This window comes from Girardinichthys multiradiatus, chromosome 17, assembly GCF_021462225.1.
Source record: "Girardinichthys multiradiatus isolate DD_20200921_A chromosome 17, DD_fGirMul_XY1, whole genome shotgun sequence".
Taxonomy (NCBI): Eukaryota; Metazoa; Chordata; class Actinopteri; order Cyprinodontiformes; family Goodeidae; genus Girardinichthys; species Girardinichthys multiradiatus.
In genome coordinates, this window is record NC_061809.1 from 2,884,815 (window position 1) to 2,906,227 (window position 21,413).

General features: G+C 39.5%; 2 protein-coding genes across 2 annotated transcripts in view; one reads left to right on the plus strand and one right to left on the minus strand.

The window, feature by feature from the left end:
- The window catches only part of scube1 (signal peptide, CUB domain, EGF-like 1), a 181,560-nt gene extending 180,879 nt beyond the window's left edge, over positions 1–681 (minus strand). The window contains exon 1 of the mRNA XM_047389326.1: positions 487–681. Within this exon, the coding sequence (XP_047245282.1) occupies positions 487–574 (88 nt within the window). The 5' untranslated portion in view covers positions 575–681. The remainder of the gene's footprint in view (positions 1–486) is intronic.
- A 7,468-nt stretch (positions 682–8,149) lies between these two features.
- samm50l (sorting and assembly machinery component 50 homolog, like) lies at positions 8,150–18,377 on the plus strand. Its single transcript, XM_047389201.1, has 15 exons — positions 8,150–8,306; positions 9,766–9,879; positions 12,029–12,130; positions 12,227–12,314; positions 12,393–12,499; positions 12,601–12,731; positions 13,087–13,174; positions 13,293–13,421; positions 13,581–13,652; positions 15,778–15,864; positions 16,039–16,109; positions 16,281–16,348; positions 16,576–16,722; positions 17,429–17,570; positions 17,748–18,377. The coding sequence occupies exons 1-15, from the start codon at positions 8,286–8,288 to the stop codon at positions 17,791–17,793; spliced, it is 1,413 nt and encodes a 470-aa protein (XP_047245157.1). The 5' UTR covers positions 8,150–8,285; the 3' UTR covers positions 17,794–18,377.
- The last annotated feature ends 3,036 nt before the right edge of the window (positions 18,378–21,413 follow it).

Consider the following 21,413-nt stretch of genomic DNA (forward strand, 5'->3'; position numbering starts at 1 on the left):
ATCAGAGCAAATGAGAGTTTAACAGGAATTAAACTACAGTTTCCGATTGGAACTGAAGCAAACAGAACTTCAGTAAAGTCGGGGAATCAAAGCTGAGATTTGATTCAAATGTGTGCATTTAGTAACTTTTTTACTTAAACAACTTAATCACAAAAGATGTTTCATGTCACAACTCAATTTTACTTGTGGCGAAAAATAGTGGTTAGGGCTGCGAGCCCCGTGTTTGCATCCATCCTTTATCTTACAGCCAAAACCAAATGCCAACGTGATATTAAAACACTTTATAATATCGTATTAACGCAAGTTTAAAAAGAACTATCTGCACTTTGAGATTATTTGTAGAAGTTTATTCTATTGGAATATGTCTCGCAGTTTGACACTCATGTTCCCATCATTTCCTCCGAAAAAGACGGTGAGGGAGAAGAAGACGCCGAGAGCAGGAGTGTTAGGGATCCGAGACGGAGAGGAGAAAGAGGAGCTTCTTACCTGCGAGTCCGACATTCCCCATCACCCTGCAAGTATTTATGAGGAGGATAAACAAACACGCGTCCCGGGAAAAACAAGCGCTCCCCATGCTGACAGACGATGTGAGGATCCAGCGGGGCTTTCTGAGGGGTTTCAAACCTGGACTGGCCGCTTGTGTGTGTGGTTGTGTGTGTGTAAGTTTGCACGTGTGTGTGTGTGTGTGTGTGTCTGTGATAGAGGAGGAGGACCGTTTTTTTTGTGGACTGGCAGCAGTTGGGGGTGGAAGGGTGGTGGGGATTGGGTTGGAGGGGAGGGTGGCAAGACAGACAGAGAGAGAGAGAGAGAGAGAATGAAGCTCTTTGATTGGCTTGTCCATGCCGGTAGGAGAGAGAGAGAGAGAGAGAGAGAGAGAGAGAGAGGATGACTGAGCGGCACGGAGAGCAGAGTCATGGCAAGGTGGTGGGGGATGTCAAAGAAATAGAGAAAGGTCTAATCTAAGCATGTATAGGTATTATTACTTTTATTTTAGCTCGTTTTTTTTACAAATACAATCTGAAAAATCGGGCGTGCATTTACTATTTCCAAATATAATTTGTAGAACCACCTACAATTACAGCTGCAAGCAGAACTACATCCCTGCTGTGAAACATAGTGGTGGCAGCATTATGTTATCTAAACAACCTATGCCTAGAAAATGTAGGCTACACTATGTACAACATTCTGTATATAGTAGAAAATATGTTCAGGCTCTAACTGACTTCTTTTTTATATACCTTTAAACGTTTGTGGCACCCCCGAGGCCTTGCCGCCATGGGCAGTGAGCCATTTTGCCAAATGTCTCTAATAGTGTTGTAATAGTGGAATTTAATCTACTATGTCTAAAAAAGGTGAAAATCAAGCAAACCTTATGTATTCTAGTCGGCGTGTGCAGAACCTATTGGCCCCAACTACTTTCTGGGTGTTTTTTCAGGTGGTATTTTCCCTCTGTTTAAAAAGATACATGTTCTGTCCAAAGAAGAACCTAAAAAGGCCAGATATTTGTTTGACAATTAGTATCTAGGTGATAATAGTACATGCATTAGAGGCACAGTACAATACAGAAGAGAACATTTTGATTCTGAGCAAATTTTGATTTTCGATTTTCCTAAAACAACAGTAGGACACAATTTACAATTTCCTCACAATCATTAACCTTTTATACAAATATCAGAGGTTTAATGGGGTCAGTATAAATCTTTCCACGTAGACAAAAATTCTCAAAACATAAAAGCAATGTTAGGTAAGCAGTATCATCGTTTCTCCAAAATCTCAAATTGCCATGTACAAACTGCCAAATGAAATAAGAAAAAGGCTTGAATTTATGACTGACAAAGATCCAGACACCATATTTCAGAGGAAATTCTTTGACTCTAACGCTGCATCCAAGCAGGATCTGTTTTGCTTCTGTGGCTACATTTCTTTTTTTGACTTGTAAAGTTAAAGCATTAATTGATCAAAACATGACTCCTGATGTTGTGCTTCCTGAAAACAAGCTGCTGGTGGAATGACAATCAGAATAAATTCATGAATTTCACAAGTCCACTTTCTACTATTGAGGGTCTGGACCATGTCCTAGATGATATTGGGCTCTCGTGTACATCTCTGCAGGTCATCAGAGGAGAAACATCCATGAGGAAACTCCCTCCGCAGCTCAATTTAGAATCTCCAATTATTCTAACATGCATTTTTTTCATACAACTTATAGATGAAAACATGAAAGCTCTACTATTATAGATTTACACTGCCTGGGTTTGAACCGGCAACCTTGATGCAGATATTTTCAAATTCCAGCTGCTTATGAAAATATGACATTTTTAGCCTTTTTTTGTCTCTATTGTGGTTCTGCCATTGCAACCACTGATCTCACCAATATCCGTTAGAAAACTGGAGGCCAACTTCGTGAAACATGACTCCCCCTGGTGGAAATAGGTGAAAGGGCACCAAAGTTTTTTTGTTTTTTTTTGTTTTGCTTGCATTACTTCTTTTGGATTGTATCGTGAAGTCAATCTTTTGCATCTATTTTAGATTTGAGGGATTCTCACAGTATATGTTGCAGAATTATTGCGACTTGAAAAAGAACAGTTGAAAGAAATGATTAAAAGATCAAAGTTGAATAATATTCATGCCCATGGTGGTAGTATTTAAATGTCTAACTGCAACTGTGCGTGAGAAAAACTCAAAGTTTAATGGTGACATGTAATGGAACAGTGTAAACAGTTATGGTCGTTAATGTTCTTACTGTGTGTTTCTAATTCATTTTAAATGTTTAAACTCATCTCAGAAAACTAAAGGTCCAAAGCTGTAAACAACTGAAAAAGAATAAAATAATAAATCAACTCCAGAAACAAAGGTCCAAAAAGGTACCTGAACACAGTGGAAAGGATACATGAATTTTATTTTTCACAAATACAACTTTAAAAAGTTTGAAATGCATTTCTATTCAGGCTCACATGTTTACTGTGTCCCCTACATTGCTTGCAAAACCCTTTCAAATAGTTCTTTTGGCTATTCTTCAACACAGGCTTTCTTCCAGTGATTCATCCATAAAGGGTAGATTTGTGGAGTGCAATGAATATTTAATCTGTCAGTGGATTCTCCCACCCGAGGTGTGGATCTCTGTTGCTCCTCCAGAGTTACCATGGGCCTCTTGGCTGCCTCTCTGACAAATTCTCTTCTTGTCTGGTCTCTAGTTTTGGTGGACTTACACATCTTGGTAGGTTTGCAGTTTTATCAAACTTTTTCATTTTCCATAACTGATTTTTTTTTTATTCATTTGATTAGGACAGTGCACATTAATCAACATTACCACAATTCAATGCAGTGTAAATATGCAGCAATTAGTCCAATAGCTAAGTTTCATCCTTTGTCTTAAGATAATTAAACACAAAAGCAAAACACCTCGAAACACCAGGACAGAACACAGTACACGTGATTCTAAAGACTTTAAAACCCATCAACAAAAGAAAACATTTACACAAGAAATAACTAACAAACAACAGAAACAACATAAAACCAGGATTAAGAAAAAACCAGGATTAAGAAAAAACGCAAAACAACTGGATTTATAGTGGATTTATAATGTGAAAGAGTTCAAAGGTTGCAAATCCTTTTGCAAGGCGTTGATTCTATGGTCTGTGTACCTGTGTGGCTTTTTGTTTGTTGACTCTGATCCTTGTTTGTGCTCTGTGAATATAATTATCATATGTTAAGGGTCAGTGTAAGGGACCAGATTTAAAAAAGGGCAAAAGGGGTTCAAAAACTGGAAAAAAAACTTCAATTTAATACTGTCAAAAATAGTTAAAGGATCAAACTTCAATTCAAACTAACTCAAATAATAAATAGCATGGATTTGGGCCCAACTCAACTGAGGTCAACTGAACAGTAACTAAACTTAACCAAAACCGCCAAAGGCTGCTTAAATAGGGGTGGAAAAACTTAAACTCACCAAATGAGGAAGGCACAACATAACAGAGGAAGAAAAACTGAAAGAAATACATACACAATTAGCTAAAACATATATGAAGCAAAATCATCTTTAACTTAGCACAAATAAGTGAATGTTAAAGTGACAAAATAACTAACAACTTTAAGAAGTTAAGTTCCCCCCCTCAGTCTTTTGGAGTAATGTTGTGTTCCTGGCTTCCACCTCCAGCTGGTCTGAGTTTGCAGAACTTTAAAGAAGACAACAAGTGTAAGTAAACCATTCAGACAAATATTAACTAAAGTGTGCACCCAGTAGAAAATATATGTCTAAATAAAATAACTTGAACTTGTGTATAGTGTGGTCTGGAACTAATAAATGTAAACTATGAAAAACAATACTAACACTTTGTGGTGGTGGTAGAAGCATCCACCACAGTCAGCAAACACTCATTTTTCAAAGATTATAAAGCATTCAAAGCAAATAAACATTGACCACTTCAACTTGAACTTTGCCATTTGGATTAGAAGAGCAAACACTGGGGATTGTTCAGGTCCATGCTAGCAGTTTTAGTCAATATTTACATGTTTTGTTAAATCCACAAGCTCCATAGTCAAAAAAGCATAAAGTTATTTTTCCATGAACACCTCAGGTCCCCTAAAGAAATTTTCTCAGGCACTGCATCTCTGCATCGAAATGGGTCATCTGAGGTGGTTCAGGTATCTGACCAGGATGCCTTCTAGGTGCCAAGCCCTTAGGAGGTTTTCTGGTCACGTCACACTGCAGACACAGGGGCAGGTATTGGTAGTTTTGGCAGTGCAAGCAGCTGCCAAGTCCCGCTGGAAAAGGAAATCTGCATCGCCATGAAGTTTGTCAATAGAGAGCAGAAAGAAGTGCTCGAAACTTTCCTGTAAGATGGCTGCACCCACTGTAGATTTGATTGAACTCAGCAGACAACATGGCTCCTAAAATAGTTTCTGACAGAGGAAATTTCCTACTGGACCTTAAAAAACTGACATCTATTGGTGGTGGTTCTCCAATCTCTGACACCAGTCCATATCTTGTGAATATCCCTCAAACTCTTGGATGAGCTTTGCATTACAGTTCTCTTCAGGGTGAAATATTTCCTGTTGCTTTTCTACCTTTTTCTACCATAGTTTTTTCTTTTACTAAACTTTCCATTGATATTGTTTTATACAGCACTCTGAACAGCCAGGTCATAAAACAATAGCTTTTTGTAGCTTGCCATTCTTGCTGAGGGTGTCAATGACTGTATGTTGGACTTCTGCCAATTCAACAGTCTTTCCCATTAGTGGTCAGGCCATAACATAACATTCCTGTATTACAAATCCCTTTTCATTGGTCAGATGTAGTATGAACATTTTTGGGGGAACTCAACATGGGGTCTTAATTAACTGTAAGCCATAAACACCAAAATTAACCAATAAACCCTTGAAATACAGGGGTTGGACAATGAAACTGAAACACCTGACATTTTAGTGTGGGAGGTTTCATGGCTGAATAGGACCAGCCTGATAGCCAGACTTCATTGATTGCACATTGCACCAGTAAGAGCAGAGTGTGAAGGTCGAAGGTCGAAGGATGAACCACATCCAACAGGATTAACTGTGGATGCAAGAGGAAGCTGTCTGAAAGGGATGTTCGGGTGCTAACCTGGATTGTATCCAAAAAACATAAAACCACGGCTGCCCAAATCACGGCAGAATTAAATGTGCACCTCAACTCTCCTGTTTCCACCAGAACTGTCCGTCGGGAGCTCCACAGGGTCAATATACACGGCCGGGCTGCTATAGCCAAACGTTTGGTCACTCATGCCAATGCCAAATGTTGGTTTCAATGGTGCAAGGAGCACAAATCTTGGGCTGTGGACAATGTGAAACATGTATTGTTCTCTGATGAGTCCACCTTTACTGTTTTCCCCACATCCAGGAGAGTTACGGTGTGGAGAAGCCCCAAAGAAGCGTACCACCCAGACTGTTGCATGCCCAGAGTGAAGCATGGGGGTGGATCAATGATGGTTTGGGCTGCCATATCATGTCATTCCCTTGGCCCAATACTTGTGCTAGATGGGCGCGTCACTGCCAAGGACTACTGAACCATTCTTGATGACCATGTGCACCCAATGGTTCAAACATTGTATCCTGAAGGCGGTGCCGTGTATCAGGATGACAATGCACCAATACACACGGTGAAAGATTGGTTTGATGAACATGAAAGTGAAGTTGAACATCTCCCATGGTCTGCACAGTCACCAGATCTAAATATTATTGAGCCACTTTGGGGTGTTTTGGAGGAGCGAGTCAGGAAACGTTTTCCTCCACCAGGATCACGTAGTGACCTGGTCACTATCCTGCAAGAAGAATGGCTTAAAATCCCTCTGACCACTGTGCAGGACTTGTATATGTCATTCCCAAGACGAATTGATGCTGTATTGGCCGCAAAAGGAGGCCCTACACCATACTAATAAATTATTGTGGTCGAAAACCAGGTGTTTCAGTTTCATTGTCCAACCCCTGTATATCACTCTGTCTTAAATGAAACTACATAACAGAAGTTGCTCTTTTTTAAGGAGAATAAGTGAAATAAATAAATTCTTAGTAAAAGTTTTCTTTTTTTTAATGTGAAATGCACACCCAGAGCTTTACATATCAGATAGTGAAACACAATATATGCATTTATAATATGGACTAATAAAAATGATCTGGTCTTTACCAGGTTCTGAAGTTTTCCTTCTAACATCTTCAATATCATAGGGTGCATGCAACAAACAGCCACAGGTCAGATTAAGTCTGCTAATCTACTAAAGGTTTGGGAATGCTAAGAAATAATTTTCTATCGGGTGAAAAAATCCTTTGGGAATTTGTATTTATATCATTATTTGTCCCAAATAATATTGCTCTTCTCTATGTTTCCTTTTTCCTGCCTTTGCATTTTGTTTAGACTGGCACCAACTTTTTGGCCCATCTCACCGAGAGTACCCAACATCCTTTGGAACGATTCGTGTTGCCTTTCCCTCTTGAAGGAGTTTTATAATCTGATTTATTATTTCAGTTGACAGCTTTCTTGTTGGGGCCATGACTCCATTTTAATCAGCGAGCTGCAACACCTTATCAAAGTCTGCAAGCACTGTATTTACTGCTGATTTATTTGCACAATTAGACGTTTGCATACATGTGTGTCAAAGATGCAAAAACCCGCTAATTTGATGGTTGTTTTCCCCCAACATTGAATGGTTGCATAATTTTTAGTCCACCTGAGTTGAAAAAAAAAAGATATATTATTCATGACAGCTGAAACTGAACATGATTGAAGTCAACAATCAGAAAGAAACCACTGCCATCTGCTGGGTCGTATTTGTCAATGCATCCTCGACTCTATCCAATCAGTGACAGGTTTCAAAGAGATGCGTTTAAGTGTAGGAAACTTGTTAACTTTTGACTTTTTAACCTTTTCCATGGTTTTTGACTTTTAAGCAGTGGCACCAGTTATTTATTAATAATATATGTGTGTAATATGCATTCTGTCGTTTGTAATATCCATTTTAAAGGTCTAGTAACTCACTCCTTGCCCTGCCTTCAAATGATACCAGGGTCACATATTAAGGTCAAAACCTAGAGGAGCTACATTATTTCAACATTATGGACATTAAATGTTGGTAGGGGCTTAAAAGCATGTACTAACTAATCCCAAGGAGGATTCAGATTTTTATTATTATCTTTTTTTTTTTCATCAGATAACAATTTTGAAGTACTGCCGTAGTTACCTAAAAAACTCCTGAAATTCTCTGCTAGCTTTTGGTTTTTGTGTGCCATCCCAAGACTGTTAGTGGGCCCCATTGGGGCACCCTTTACAAACATTTCTGGAGGCGCCCCTGCATTAAAAAATGGCAATACTCCACTAAGCTAAGTTTAATAAAACGAAAACACCATAGATTACATTAAAGCAAGAATAGAATAGACTAGAATATGATAGAATAGAATAGATTATTATTAGAATAAATTATTACGTTGTGTATATTATAAACTACAAACACTATTTTTTGTGCGTCTTTAAAAAAAAATTTTAAATGGCATTACATATATTTATAACAAATGCAACAGTAAAAACAGACTATAGTGAAAAGCTAAAAAAAAAAAAACAATGGTTTACGGACTTAAAAACGACGTTCAGGTTGATATTCTGGACATTACGAGGTGTATTTGAACTCAGCATGATATCTCAGCAACTGTCATGGCGTCTCCCTTGAAGGGGGCTTGGTACCCGTTTTAGCTCGTAGTTTTCGCTCTCCTGCAGTGAAGTGAAGCCTTTCTGAGGAGGTTTGTTGGAGCGGCTGGTTAACATGGGGACCGTCCATGCAAAGGTAAACAGTTGTAGCTCCTTCAGTGAGAGTGGAGGTTCATTTAGTGACTTGACCTCCCTGCTCCGCTCTGAGCTGCAGGCTGGACACTCATTTATGCTCCACGTACCGTGGCACCTTTAAAGAAAACTGTCGACTTAAGAAAACCTACTGAGGTGTAGATTTATGTCGCTTGATTTGGGTAGTTTTAAAAATATAATTCTGTACGTGTATATTGTGATGCATTCATGGACTGTAAGTCAATAAAAATCCATAGCCTTTTTCATCCTTCTTATAGATAATGTGTCTAATTTTTATTGACCGAGCAGAAAAATAGTGTAAATACTGTACTTGCAAACAGAATTTGAAACTGGTGACTGACCTGTTTTGCAAAAGCAGACAAAATATTTATCAGAGTTAACATTTCCTATTATTCCTCGACCTGTAACCTTCAGTGATTATCGGACATTAGACACTCCTTTAAACGCGCCACCCATTGCCTCTCAACATTAACAGCCGAGGGTTATAGATTAAATGTTTAGGTCATTTTTAGTCTTGATTCTCCAAATTCATCGTGAAATGTGTTTAGTTCTGTTAATATAGATTATCATGGCTTACAGCTAATTAAAATCCTAAATTATGCTTCTCAGAAAATTTGAACAGCATATAATCGGTTCTGCTGAGAATCAAGTCCGTGTCCTGTGTGGCGCATGCCCTCAATGCTTATGGACTTTTATATGTATCATGATATGTTGTGGCACTACTTCTTTTCTGTCTTTTTTAGGTAACTGTGTGGCTGTGACTGCATGGCACAGCAATCACAGACCCACATTCACGAATACTGCTCATGAAATGCTTCTTCAGTTCACCACTTACATTAAGAAGAATGATTTTCATCACTGAACGGCACACAGTAGCCTAACTGCATTTAATCAAATTTTTTTTATATATATTTATTGATCCTCATATAACAAACAGTGGAGAAAATAGAAAAAGTAAAGTTTTCAGATATCATTAATAATTTAACTTTATTGCTGTCATGATCATTTAAAATTCTTATAACAATAAGAGATTATTCATGATAAACGATACGTTTAATGCCCACCTTTACTGGTCCTATGTAAGATTCCATTGTTCTGAAGAATTCAATTTAGGGTTGTCATCAGCTGTTAGCCATTATATCTAAATGAACAGAAATAAAGACTTGAAATAACACAATTTGTAGTGAATTTGTTTAGAGTTTAACTTTTTATTTAAATGACAAAACTAAATAACTTGGTTATATTCTAATTCATTGAGATGCACCCCCACATAGAATTGTCAGCACACACAGATTCAGTCAAAATCCAGCCCTAGAATTAGCTATCAAACTCCAGTGCTGCATAAAATGTAACTCATTAAAGTTCAGTTCTGTTTCTCAGTGTTTAAAAACCCCAAACAAACCATAATTTCATGTGTTTTAACTCACTTGGTCTCGGTACAGAGTCTGGATCCGCTCCCGATGCATGGCCGCGATGTGGGCGTCCACCCAGATGACCTGATGGAGCCTCCAGAGTTGGAGCAGGAGACCAAGCAGGAAGTCTTGGAAAACAAAGATGTGAGCAGTGGTAGTGATGTGTTCTACCTTATGGAAAACGTGTTGAATTGTAGCTTTAATTTGGTTCAGTTTCATTTACACTAAATTATTGTTCTAAAGCTGGAAGTCATTCAACATTTCTTGTTATTTTGATTTTAAATAGCCATAAATAGATTGTTAGACCTTACACATAGTTTTTCTAATTTCTTGAGTAACTTCCAAAATGTTCCTACTGTCAGGATTCAACAGATACTTGTTCTTCGTACCTTGGCTTTCCCGCTGCAGATGGTCTCTTTCCGTGTGACTAATTCAAACATAACAGGCTTGTTTGAGTGACAAGATAAACATGATGTTAAATAAGGAATAAGATCAATAAGGCCGCATAAACGATGTATTTGGTAGTTTATATTTCGTTGTTTGATAGGTTATGCTTTCCAGAGTCAATGACGTAAGAAACTCTGATTGCCTTAAAGGGTGTGTGTAGATATCTGTTAAACACAGTGGAGGCTGTATCATGATATGTGGTTGGATTTCAAATCTGAGTGTTTGGGATTTTTGTCTACACTGTGGTAGTAAATACAGGGGTTGGACAATGAAACTGAAACACCTGTCATTTTAGTGTGGGAGGTTTCATGGCTAAATTGGACCAGCCTGGTAGCCAGTCTTCATTGATTCCACATTGCACCAGTAAGAGCAGAGTGTGAAGGTTCAATTAGCAGGGTAAGAGCACAGTTTTGTTCAAAATATTGAAATACACACAACATTATGGGTGACATAAGAGGACAAATTGTTGGTGCACGTCTTGCTGGCGCATCTGTGACCAAGACAGCAGGTCTTTGTGATGTATCAAGAACCAGCCGGGCTGCTATAGCCAAACCTTTGGTCACTCATGCCAATGCCAAACGTCGGTTTCAATGGTGCAAGGAGCGCAAATCTTGGGCTGTGGACAATGTGAAACATGTATTGTTCTCTGATGAGTCCACCTTTACTGTTTTCCCCACATCCGGGAGAGTTACGGTGTGGAGAAGCCCCAAAGATGCGTACCACCCAGACTGTTGCATGCCCAGAGTGAAGCATGGGGGTGGATCAGTGATGGTTTGGGCTGCCATATCATGGCATTCCCTTGGCCCAATACTTGTGCTAGATGGGCGCTTCACTGCCAAGGACTACCGAACCATTCTTGAGGACCATGTGCATCCAATGGTTTAAACATTGTATCCTGAAGGCGGTGCCGTGTATCAGGATGACAATGCACCAATACACACAGCAAGACTGGTGAAAGATTGGTTTGATGAACATGAAAGTGAAGTTGAACATCTCCCATGGCCTGCACAGTCACCAGATCTAAATATTATTGAGCCACTTTGGGGTGTTTTGGAGGAGTGAGTCAGGAAACGTTTTCCTCCACCAATATCATGTAGTGACCTGGCCACTATCCTGCAAGAAGAATGGCTTAAAATCCCTCTGACCACTGTGCAGGACTTGTATATGTCATTCCCAAGACGAATTGACGATGTATTGGCCGCAAAAGGAGGCCCTACACCATACTAATAAATTATTGTGGTCTAAAACCAGGTGTTTCAGTTTCATTGTCCAACCCCTGTATATTAAAAGTACCATCATACTGTGTGTTGATCCAAGAGGTAATACTTTAGCAAAGGTTTCTGATTCACAGTAGGTCTACTTTACAATTTTCTACCGTGTAAATTAACCCTTTAAATGGCAACGCTGGAAAAGCAAACCTGACCATAGACCAGATCTGAGATCATCTCAACATAGAACAGTTAAATGAAGCAAATTTCCTTTAAGAATCCTGGAGAAGATCTCTCATCATTGCTTCAAACTGTAACAGTGTTTTCAAAAAGAATTCAGGTTGGAAAAAAATAGCACTCAGCCACTATACTAGATTTTAAGGTTTTTAGAATTTTACAGTCTCCTTATTTCCTCTGTTTCATTTCCTTTTGTGATTGCAACTGTTAGAATATCCAGAGTGCAAAGATCAGGCTCATTTTAAACCAACTCAGACCTTCCAATGTGACTTCACACCTGCTCGCCAACTCAGCTCTCTGTCTACATGCACTGTATGTCACAGTCAGAAAATCGGATCCGTCTGTCTGGAGTCTTTGTTTTTTTGGATGTATTTTCATGTAATAATCATGTTTGATTACAGGTGGTCGTCCAGCATGTCAACATCCAAGGGCTGGGCAGAACCAAGGAGGATCTGCTTGGCTATGAGATCTCAGATGTTTTCCATGCCAAGAATCTCATCGACGTATGCATTAGTTGCACGACTATGCAGCACATTGAGGCATGCTAAAACTTTGATGTAATCTGTGTGGCCCTCAGTGAGTGTACATGTGTTTTTCAGGTGATGAAGAGAGCTCACATTGCCAGACTAAGGCTTCTCCGCCTGGGAGTCTTCAAAGAGGTGGAGGTTCTCATCGACACATCAGAAGGTTACTGATTCACATATAGACAGAAGAGCACATATGACCAAACAGCTTAGCTAAATCTTTGTGATTGGCTCTCCTCAGGTAAAGACGCTCTGCCTAACGGCTTGGATGTCACCTTTGAAGTGACTGAGATCAAGAGGCTGACAGGAAGCTACAACACTATGGTTGGCAACAACGAAGGAAGCATGGTGAGAGACATACCACTGAGCACAGTTTTTAAGGTATATCCAGGAGCCCTGGTCGACCACTTAAAGCTGATTGTGCTGTGATGCTCCACCATGTCCTCCAGGTTCTGGGTATGAAGCTGCCCAACGTGTTCGGCCGAGCTGAGAAGCTCACGTTCCAGTTCTCCTATGGGACAAAGGAGACTTCCTATGGCCTGTCGTTCTTCAAGCCACAACCTGGGTACTTTGAACGCAAGTATGTGACATCATTGTTTTCCTATTGGGTATTAAAGGGTTAAATTAGGCATTTATACCTGCTGGGTTCCTGGGTATTATTTTTTCCAAATCCTTTTGCATTGTTTTCTTTTCTTTTCAATGATGCCGGTGAAGAGAAAATATTTCAAACTTAAGTCTGCACGGGTATTAATAAGTTTGGAATTGTCATATAGTATTTCTAAATCAATGTTTAATAGAGCATTTTTGCATATGATGGAGAAGAAAATAAGGGCATACACAAGGGTTAAGATAAGTGGGAAAAATAAATGAATGCGGTGTTTTGGTTCAACCACTTCAAAAGCAATTTTTGTGACATTAAGTTTCTTTTATTTCAGCCTCACCCTGAACTTGTATAAAGTCACGGGTCAGTTTCCGTGGAGCTCCTTAAAAGAGACGGACAGAGGCCTTTCTGCAGAATTAAATGTGAGAAGCTTTTTGTGCTTGTGTTCCTTTTTTTCTGTCCGTATTATAGCAGAAGCACCTTAGTCTGACCTTTTTGTAGGTTTAAGCCCTGATTTACCTGTTTGCCTAATCCTTGCAGTTTCCTCTCGGCGTGACCACCCACACGCTGAAGTGGGAGGGTGTATGGAGGGAACTGGGCTGCCTGGCACGCAGCGCTTCCTTCGCAGTGCGAGAGGAAAGTGGACACTCGCTGAAATCTGCCCTTTCGGTAATGCCTGAAGGCTGTTTCTCACTTCATAATGACTGTTTCTTTTACCTTGTTTCCAGCAGTGCCAATGGCATCTTAAAATTCTAGGGAATTCTTCGATTTAAAAATATTTTGTGCACTGCATTTGTTCAACTGGATCTCTGTTGGTTTTGTTTGCAGCACACTATGTCCATTGATTCAAGGAATTCTGCTATCTTTCCCAACAGAGGTGCCTTACTTCGCATCAACCAGGTCAGTGTTTAAAGAGTGTGTCCACAGGTACTGTAAATAAAGGAGGAAATACTGTTATTTATAGTACCTTTATATGTTTTACAGAAATACAGGTGGTTTACTTACATATCCAGCACAGGCCTTAGTCTTCAAGGTGCTACATGTAGCATTAACCACACAGCTCCTGTAAAATATCTGTTTTCTTCTTGCCATGTATGTAGGTGTATTAACATACCTGTTATATGGGTCTAAACATGGGGAAATGAAGGAGATTTTGTCCAGTCACATCTTTGAATTATGTTTGTTGCTGTTCATGCACTACTGTTCTGAAAAGTGCACGTGTATTGGGATCAGGGGTGTGGAATTCTTTGGTTTTCTCTGTCAGGACATAATACGTAACTTCTGCTACAATGTGACTGTCTGAGAATTAAACTTCAATGCTCTATGAGTACCTCCAAGTGGTCACATCATGTAATTATAAACTGAATTAATCAGAAAGCAGGTCAGGCTCTAAGTTTTACTTTTACGTTTCAAGCTGAGTGAATCCTTATTAGTGCAAACAGCATAGCAATAGCAGAATATCAACGAATGTTATTTGGTCACTGTCGTCGTATTTGAGGTGCAGTTTTATCGATTCTGTAGCAATGATGCACGTGTGTGGTTTATATCTGAGAGATGCATGTTGCAGAATTTTTCCACATCTCCAAACCATTTGTGGCAGCTTACCTTATCTGGTTATCAGGTTGTTTATGCTACTGTGTCAGGTGCATACTGAGGCGAGTGCAGAGCAATATTTTCGAGTTATTTTGAATAGTATATGTTAATGCTTTATGTTGGAATTATGATAATTGATTAATTAATATTTATCAATAATTATAATTAAAAATCATATGTTGACCAAATTAATTTCTTAACCAAAAATCCTCATTTATGAATTGAGACCAGAGATGTCTTCTGGTGTTGTAATTGTGGCTCAACGCCTTTGATAATTACAACTGTTAAATACTCAGTAATAATTGATAACTATTACCAAAGATGTCACCGTTTAATCGACTGTTTCTGCCGAAACGTGTGGAACTTTTAACCTTATCTTGACTGAAGAATCACTCTTGCACAAAATAAACACAGAATGCCTTCTGTTATCATCTATGTGAATATTTATTAAATCACAGCCTGATACAATCCGCTCTTCCGATTTAATAATCTTCACCAACTCAAACATGCAAAGTTCTACACAAAAAGAGGGGAAAATATCTAACTAAACAAAATAAAGCAAACAGCAGTGGAATCAAAGTTGAAGATGCAGAAAATGGTGAATTTCACAATGAGGTTATTATAACAGTTCAGTTCCACAGCACGCCTGCGCTTGCTCTCAGGTGGTAAATAACCCCGCAAAACACACGCAAAGCTGGGGAGCGCGGTGGCCTCCAGACATCCAACATGGCACATCAAAGTTTCAATAAAAAGGTTGCATGCACATATCATTCAGAACACATTAGATTAAATGGCCGATGACGTTGAAAAAGGCATAGCGGCGTCAAGCAACGTGCAAACGGTCCAATATTCAGCAAACAAACGGTCCAACATTTAGGTGAAAATCAGTCAAACTATGGTATATTTCCCTCCTTTCCCATGCTAGCACCTCCAAATTTAAGCTTGCTTTTTTTAGTTTCTTTTCAATTTTTTCAGCTGCTAGCTTACACCTGCTTTTTGTTTAAGCTAAGCCTTTATGAAAACTGGACTTTTTCTGCACGTAGATGGATTTTTATTGCAGCAAAGTGAATTCTAGGAACTGTTGGTCTCAAATTGTGAAACAGAACGTTCATAAAAGCCAGTAACTCGAAACATCCACTAAGGTAAATAAGCTAGGATTCTGTTCGCTTTAATCTTTAATTGATCATATCAAATCAGGGTCACCATTATCTAAAGTTATCTAAATTACAAAGGAAAAGTCACTAACTTACAGTTAAAGCCTAAAGTTTTAGGCCATTGTTAGTTTCTTAAAGGTAAAAGTTTTAGTTTAGAAGGAAAATACTCCCTGTTTTTAAAAAAAAAAATGCTTTGTCTTTAAAGTTCCTTTGGTTTGTACTGGCTAAAATGACCAACATGTTTTTTTCCTCTGTCTCTCTGTCTATTTGCCCGACAGGAACTGGCTGGATACACTGGAGGAGATGCCAGCTTTTTGAAAGAAGATTTTGAGCTTCAGTTGAACCGACAGCTTTTCTGGGATTCTGTACGGAGGAAATTAGTCATTCTTTAACTTTGCAACTTCATTCTGATTTTGAAATTAGTATTGGTATCATTTGGCTTTTTGCTTTGTCAAACTAACCACTAGAGGGAAACAAGGCGTTGTTCTACAATGTGTTTTCAGCAGAATTGAACAAAATTTCGATTTATGTCATGTCAGGTTTTGTCTGCTTCTCTGTGGGGAGGAATGCTTCATCCCATCGGAGGGCAACCTTCCTGCATCGCTGACAGGTATACAAGACTGGTTAAAAGAAATTAAGATGGATTATTTTTTGTTTCAAGCACTCAGACTTCAGTTATTCCTTTTAATAATGTTTTTTTTTATTTAGTTGCTGAATGTATGCATCTGTTGAAGCTGATACTGTTTTAAGAGAGAATTGTGACATGCTGGCTTTTGTCCAGGTTCTACCTTGGAGGTCCCACCAGCGTACGAGGATTTGGGATGTACAGCATTGGGCCACAGAGTGAAGGTGAAAACTATAGGGACTGATATGACTGTTTGCTTTAGTGTTTAATCAGGAGGAATGCCTACCTATTTAACCTATAAGAGGCAGCTTCAGTCGTCTTCAAAAGGCAAAGTGACCTCACAGCAAATATTAAATCAAATTTCCTTGGAAGCAGTATAAAGAGCGCCCAGATGCATTGCCTGATACAAATCTTTTCAGTTTGTTTGATGCAGCACTACTTTGGCTTTCAGGTGACTATCTGGGTGGGGAGGCATACTGGGCAGGTGGCCTGCACCTCTACACCCCTCTACCATTCAGGCCTGGCAAGGGAGGCTTCGGAGACCTTTTTAGAACACACTTTTTTCTCAACGCAGGCAACCTGTGCAACCTCAACTACGGTGGGTGAATAGAGGATGGCCTCAGCGTCTGCTTTGCTTAGATAATGAATTTGTACCCAATCTTTTGTGTCCATTTCTTATCTCTCAGGTTTGTTTGGTTCTAATCTCAACTGTTAGCTCAAGCTGACTGGAGAAAGTCTTACTTTACCAGTGTTACTACTTATACTAAGTATTCATACCCCTTAAACACCCCAAACTTTAATGTATTTTACTAGTGTGTTATGCAGTTTACCAACACACAGTATAGCAGAACTATGACCTCATAGTTCTGCTATACTGTGTGTTGGTAAACTGCATAATACATGTACAGGTAAATGAAACATGGTTTCCAAATTTATTTATAGATAAAAATCTGAAAAGTGTGACAGGCACTTGTGATCAGACCCATTTTACTAAATGCTTCTGTAAATCAACCTTTTGCTGCAATTAAATGGTAAAAGGACTGAGTTTATCTAGAGCTGCCAAAGTGCAAGGAAAGTCTGAACAGAGCTCTGTGAGATGTTCTAAACTTGGAATATCACACTTTTCAGATTTCTGTGTGGAAAGAAAAAAGAATATCATGCATCATTTTCCTTGCGCTTTACATTTCAGATTTTATCTGCAAGATAGTGAGGCTGCACTCTCTCTGAAATGCCTGGATGTGTGAGAAAAGTAGTTTGAAAGCTAATTCTGCTGCGCTGTGACATGGTTGTTGTGTTTTGTGCAGGCGAAGGTCCCCAGGCGCACCTCCAAAGGCTAGCTGAGTGTATCCGCTGGTCATATGGGGCGGGCATTGTGCTACGGCTCGGAAACATAGCCAGATTGGAGCTAAATTACTGCGTGCCGATGGGAGTTCAAAGTGGAGACAGGTGGGAGTCACCAACTACTCAGGGAAAATTACCAGAACAATAGCTGATATATAGACAGATGGGTTGTGTTTCAGATCCAACATACACTCTCCTGTTGTCCTGCTAAATCTTCACAGAACATTTCGGGACATGGTACTGCTGTCACATGTTTGAATTTTTCTTTTCTTTCTCTCCTAGGATATGTGACGGCGTCCAGTTCGGAGCAGGAATACGCTTCCTGTGATCTCCTCTCTTTGCATTCCCTCGTCCCTTGCCTGTCTTGCAGTTTGATGTGAATAGGGAGAGTGTTTTGTCATTTTGCACCTGTAACTTGTTTTGGAGTGTAACACTAGCATGGGCCTAAGCTGTGGGAAAATAAGCCAAACCTCCCTGTACCCTTGTTTTATATGTGCCACAAACGACTCCTAGATAACAAAGTACCAGTACCATGCAAAGTCAACTCCTCCGAGTTGAAAGAAATACGAGGAACATCAATCATGTTTCTTTGCTTTGAAATGTCCACCTCTGGAATTTTGATCAAGGCAAAATCTGTATTTGCACCCAGTGTGTTTCATGCAATCAGATGAAGCAGCCCAACATGCTGTACACACTCATGACAAGCTGAGCTGGTTTGAATTATCCAACTGCATGACCCAACTGTAGAAGAACCTGGAGAAAACCAGCGCTTCTTCAGAACAGCAATTAGGAAGGACACTGAAGATGACGGGTGGAACGGTCACCTGAGCAACATCCACCAGCAGCGCTTTTACCCCACTTCCCTTTTTGATGTTAAAATGTTCACCAATAAATCACAGCTCCTCTCTTGAAGCATTTCCAGTGTCTTTGCTTTACTTTTGGGAGTCAAGTTGGCAGAAGTTGCTTAATGCAGGGTAAACATCTGGGTTTTCTACACTGATGCAAAATAACTTAATTTCCTTGTTAGTACTCCGGCTTCCTCCCACAGTCCAAAGACATGTCTGTTAGGTTAATTGGTAACTCTAAAATTTCCCTTAGGTGTATGAATGAGTGTGTGCTTGGTTGTATGTGTGTTGCCCTGCGATGGACTGGCGACCTGTCCAGGGTGTACCCCGCCTCTCACCCATAGACTGCTGGAGATAGGCACCAGCTCCCCCGCGACCCACTATGGAATAAGCGGTAGAAAATGACTGACTGACTCCTTGTTATTAATAAAACACAATTTTTAGGGCTCTAAGTGCCTTGCGGACGTATCCAGAAGTCATGTTACAACCGCTTTTGCTGCAGTCACAGCAGCTTGTTGTCTTGGGGTATGTCTGCCAGCTATGCACATCTAGAAACTGAATTTTAGCTCAAGCTCAATCACATTAGATGGAACGTCTGTGAAGAGGAGTTTTAAAGTCTTACCTCAAAATCTCATTTGGGTTTAGCTCTGGACTTTGCCTGGGCCATTTTAGCACATGATTATGCTTAGACCTAAACTATTCCATTGCTGCTCTTGTGGTCTGTTTAGGGCTGTTGTTCTGCTGGAAGTTGAACCTCCACCCCAGCCTTAAATATTTTGTAGCCCCTAACAGGTTTTCTTCTAGAATTACTCTGTATTTAGCCCCATCCATCATCTCATCAACTCTGGCCAGCTTCCCAAGTCCCTGCTTAAAAATATCATCCCCACAGCATAATGCTCCCACCACCATGTGTGACAATTGGGATGGCTAAGTCGGTGGGATGTGCAGTGCTAATTGTTTTCCACAAATGAGGTTTTTGCATGTTGATCAAAGAGTTAAAGTTAGGTCTTATCAGTTAATTGGGAGAAATTTGAAGGCAATTGATTGCATTAGATTTCATGAAGAGATCAAAGGGGTACAAATGAACAAAACACCTTTTAGATTTTTATTTATATAAAATGTTTAAAAGCTTTACGTTCCACTATACAGTTATGCGCTACTTTGTGTGCATAATTGCATATTGGTCACATAAAATCTTAGTAAAATACATCAAGGTTTGTGGTTGTAATGTGACAAAATGTGGAAAAATGCTGCACTCCAAAGCAACATAAGATCAATGCTCCATAGCTAATTTAATTTGTCCTTTCGTAGTTGAAGTGAATGATTATGTAGGCCACAGTTCTGTCTGGCTGCCAGGTGTCAGGTGATAGCTCAGACCTTTGTTCCTCAGGAACCTGTGCAAGGCAGTTGAGTTTGGATGGTCCCAGATAGGTTTTCATTGAGTTTGTTGTGCGTGGGAGTCCTGGCAGGTGAATGGTCCAAAGCCAAAGAGCCAGATCTGAGCAACCCAGCTCAACCATGAGTGTATAAAATGTAAAGGACAAATAGTGTGTACAGAGCTAAAACCTTAAAATTCACCACTGGTATATATATTGTGTGTTGTTTTTTTTTTTTTTTTTTGTGAGTTATAAAGTATAGTAATAATGTAGTAATAGCTTAGGTCTTATTGCAATTATTTTTTTGTGCCATGAAAAAGTATTTGCTCCCTTACAGATTTCTTCTTTTTACTTTTTTGTCAGATGTTTCAGATCATCAAATAAATATCATCAGACAAAGATAACCTGAGTAAATACAAGAAGCAGTTTTCAAATTATTTTATTCATTAAAGGAAAACTACTATCCAAGCCAATCTGATCCTATTTTCACCTACTTGTTAAATCATGAATGAACTGTAATTACCTGCATTTTGTTTTTTTGCTCAGTTTCACAAACCACAATAAGCCCTTGTCAGTGCTTGACCTACAGAATCAAGAAATATTTTAAATAGAACCTGTCTGACAACATGAAGTAGTCTAAATATCGTATAAACACCTTATGACCCAATCTAAAGAAATTCAAGAACAGAAGAGAAACAAAGTTACTGACATATATTAGCCTGGAAAGGGTTACAAAGTCTGTCAGACTCCAGTAAATCCTAGCAAGAGCAAAATGGAAAGAACATGGAACAGTGGTGAACCTCTCCAAGAGTGTCCATCCTACAATAACTATTCCAAGAGCCAATGCCCATCTCCTTCAGCAGGTCACAAAAAACAGCACATGTTAAGCACTGCAGGCCTCAAATGTCTCTCAGTTAAGGTCAGGGTACATGATTCAGCAATAAGAAAGAGAGAACCACTGCTGAGCAAAAAAAATAAAAAAAAGTCCCATCTCACGTTTGTCAAAAAAACATCTATACGCAGAATATAAAGGCAAGACACAAGTACAGCCTCTTGAAATGTGTCTGTCCTGTTACGTGTGGCATAAAACACACAGCATTTCTGAGAAGGAACAGTACAGTCAAACATGGTGGTGGTAGTGGGATGGACTGGAACATAAGTTCTGATCTTTAGCAGAAACTCATGGAGAAAAATGTCTGGCAACCAGTTTATAACTTTAAACTCAGTTGGACTATATGCAGCCGGACAATGATCCAAAGGACAGCAGGAAGTACACCTCTGAATGGCACAAAAAACACATTAAGAAATGTTTTTTAAGTGACCTAGTCAAAGTCCGGAATAAAATACGATTGAGATGATATGAATAGTTAACGCAAAACATCCGGTAATGTGGCTGAATTAAACAATTCTGCAAAACAAATAGTGGGGCAGAATGTTTGAAAGCTTATTTCTCTTTCAGAAATGAATTCCTCATTTGATCTGGATATTTTATTTCCTCAGGTTATCTGTGTCTCAGTAAAAAGGGCCGAGCAGAAAAGAGTCGCCTGATGATCAGCATCCTTAGATTGAACGCGCGCCGTGATCGCGCACGCACGTCGCAAAACTGTACGTACCGTGTCGACCTGTGGCCGTGGCGAGTACAAGCTGGCTGTGTCAGAGCCACACACCGTGACGGTAACTGCCTCCAACCCGCTCAGAGCTCACGTAAAACGCACACGCACGCACAC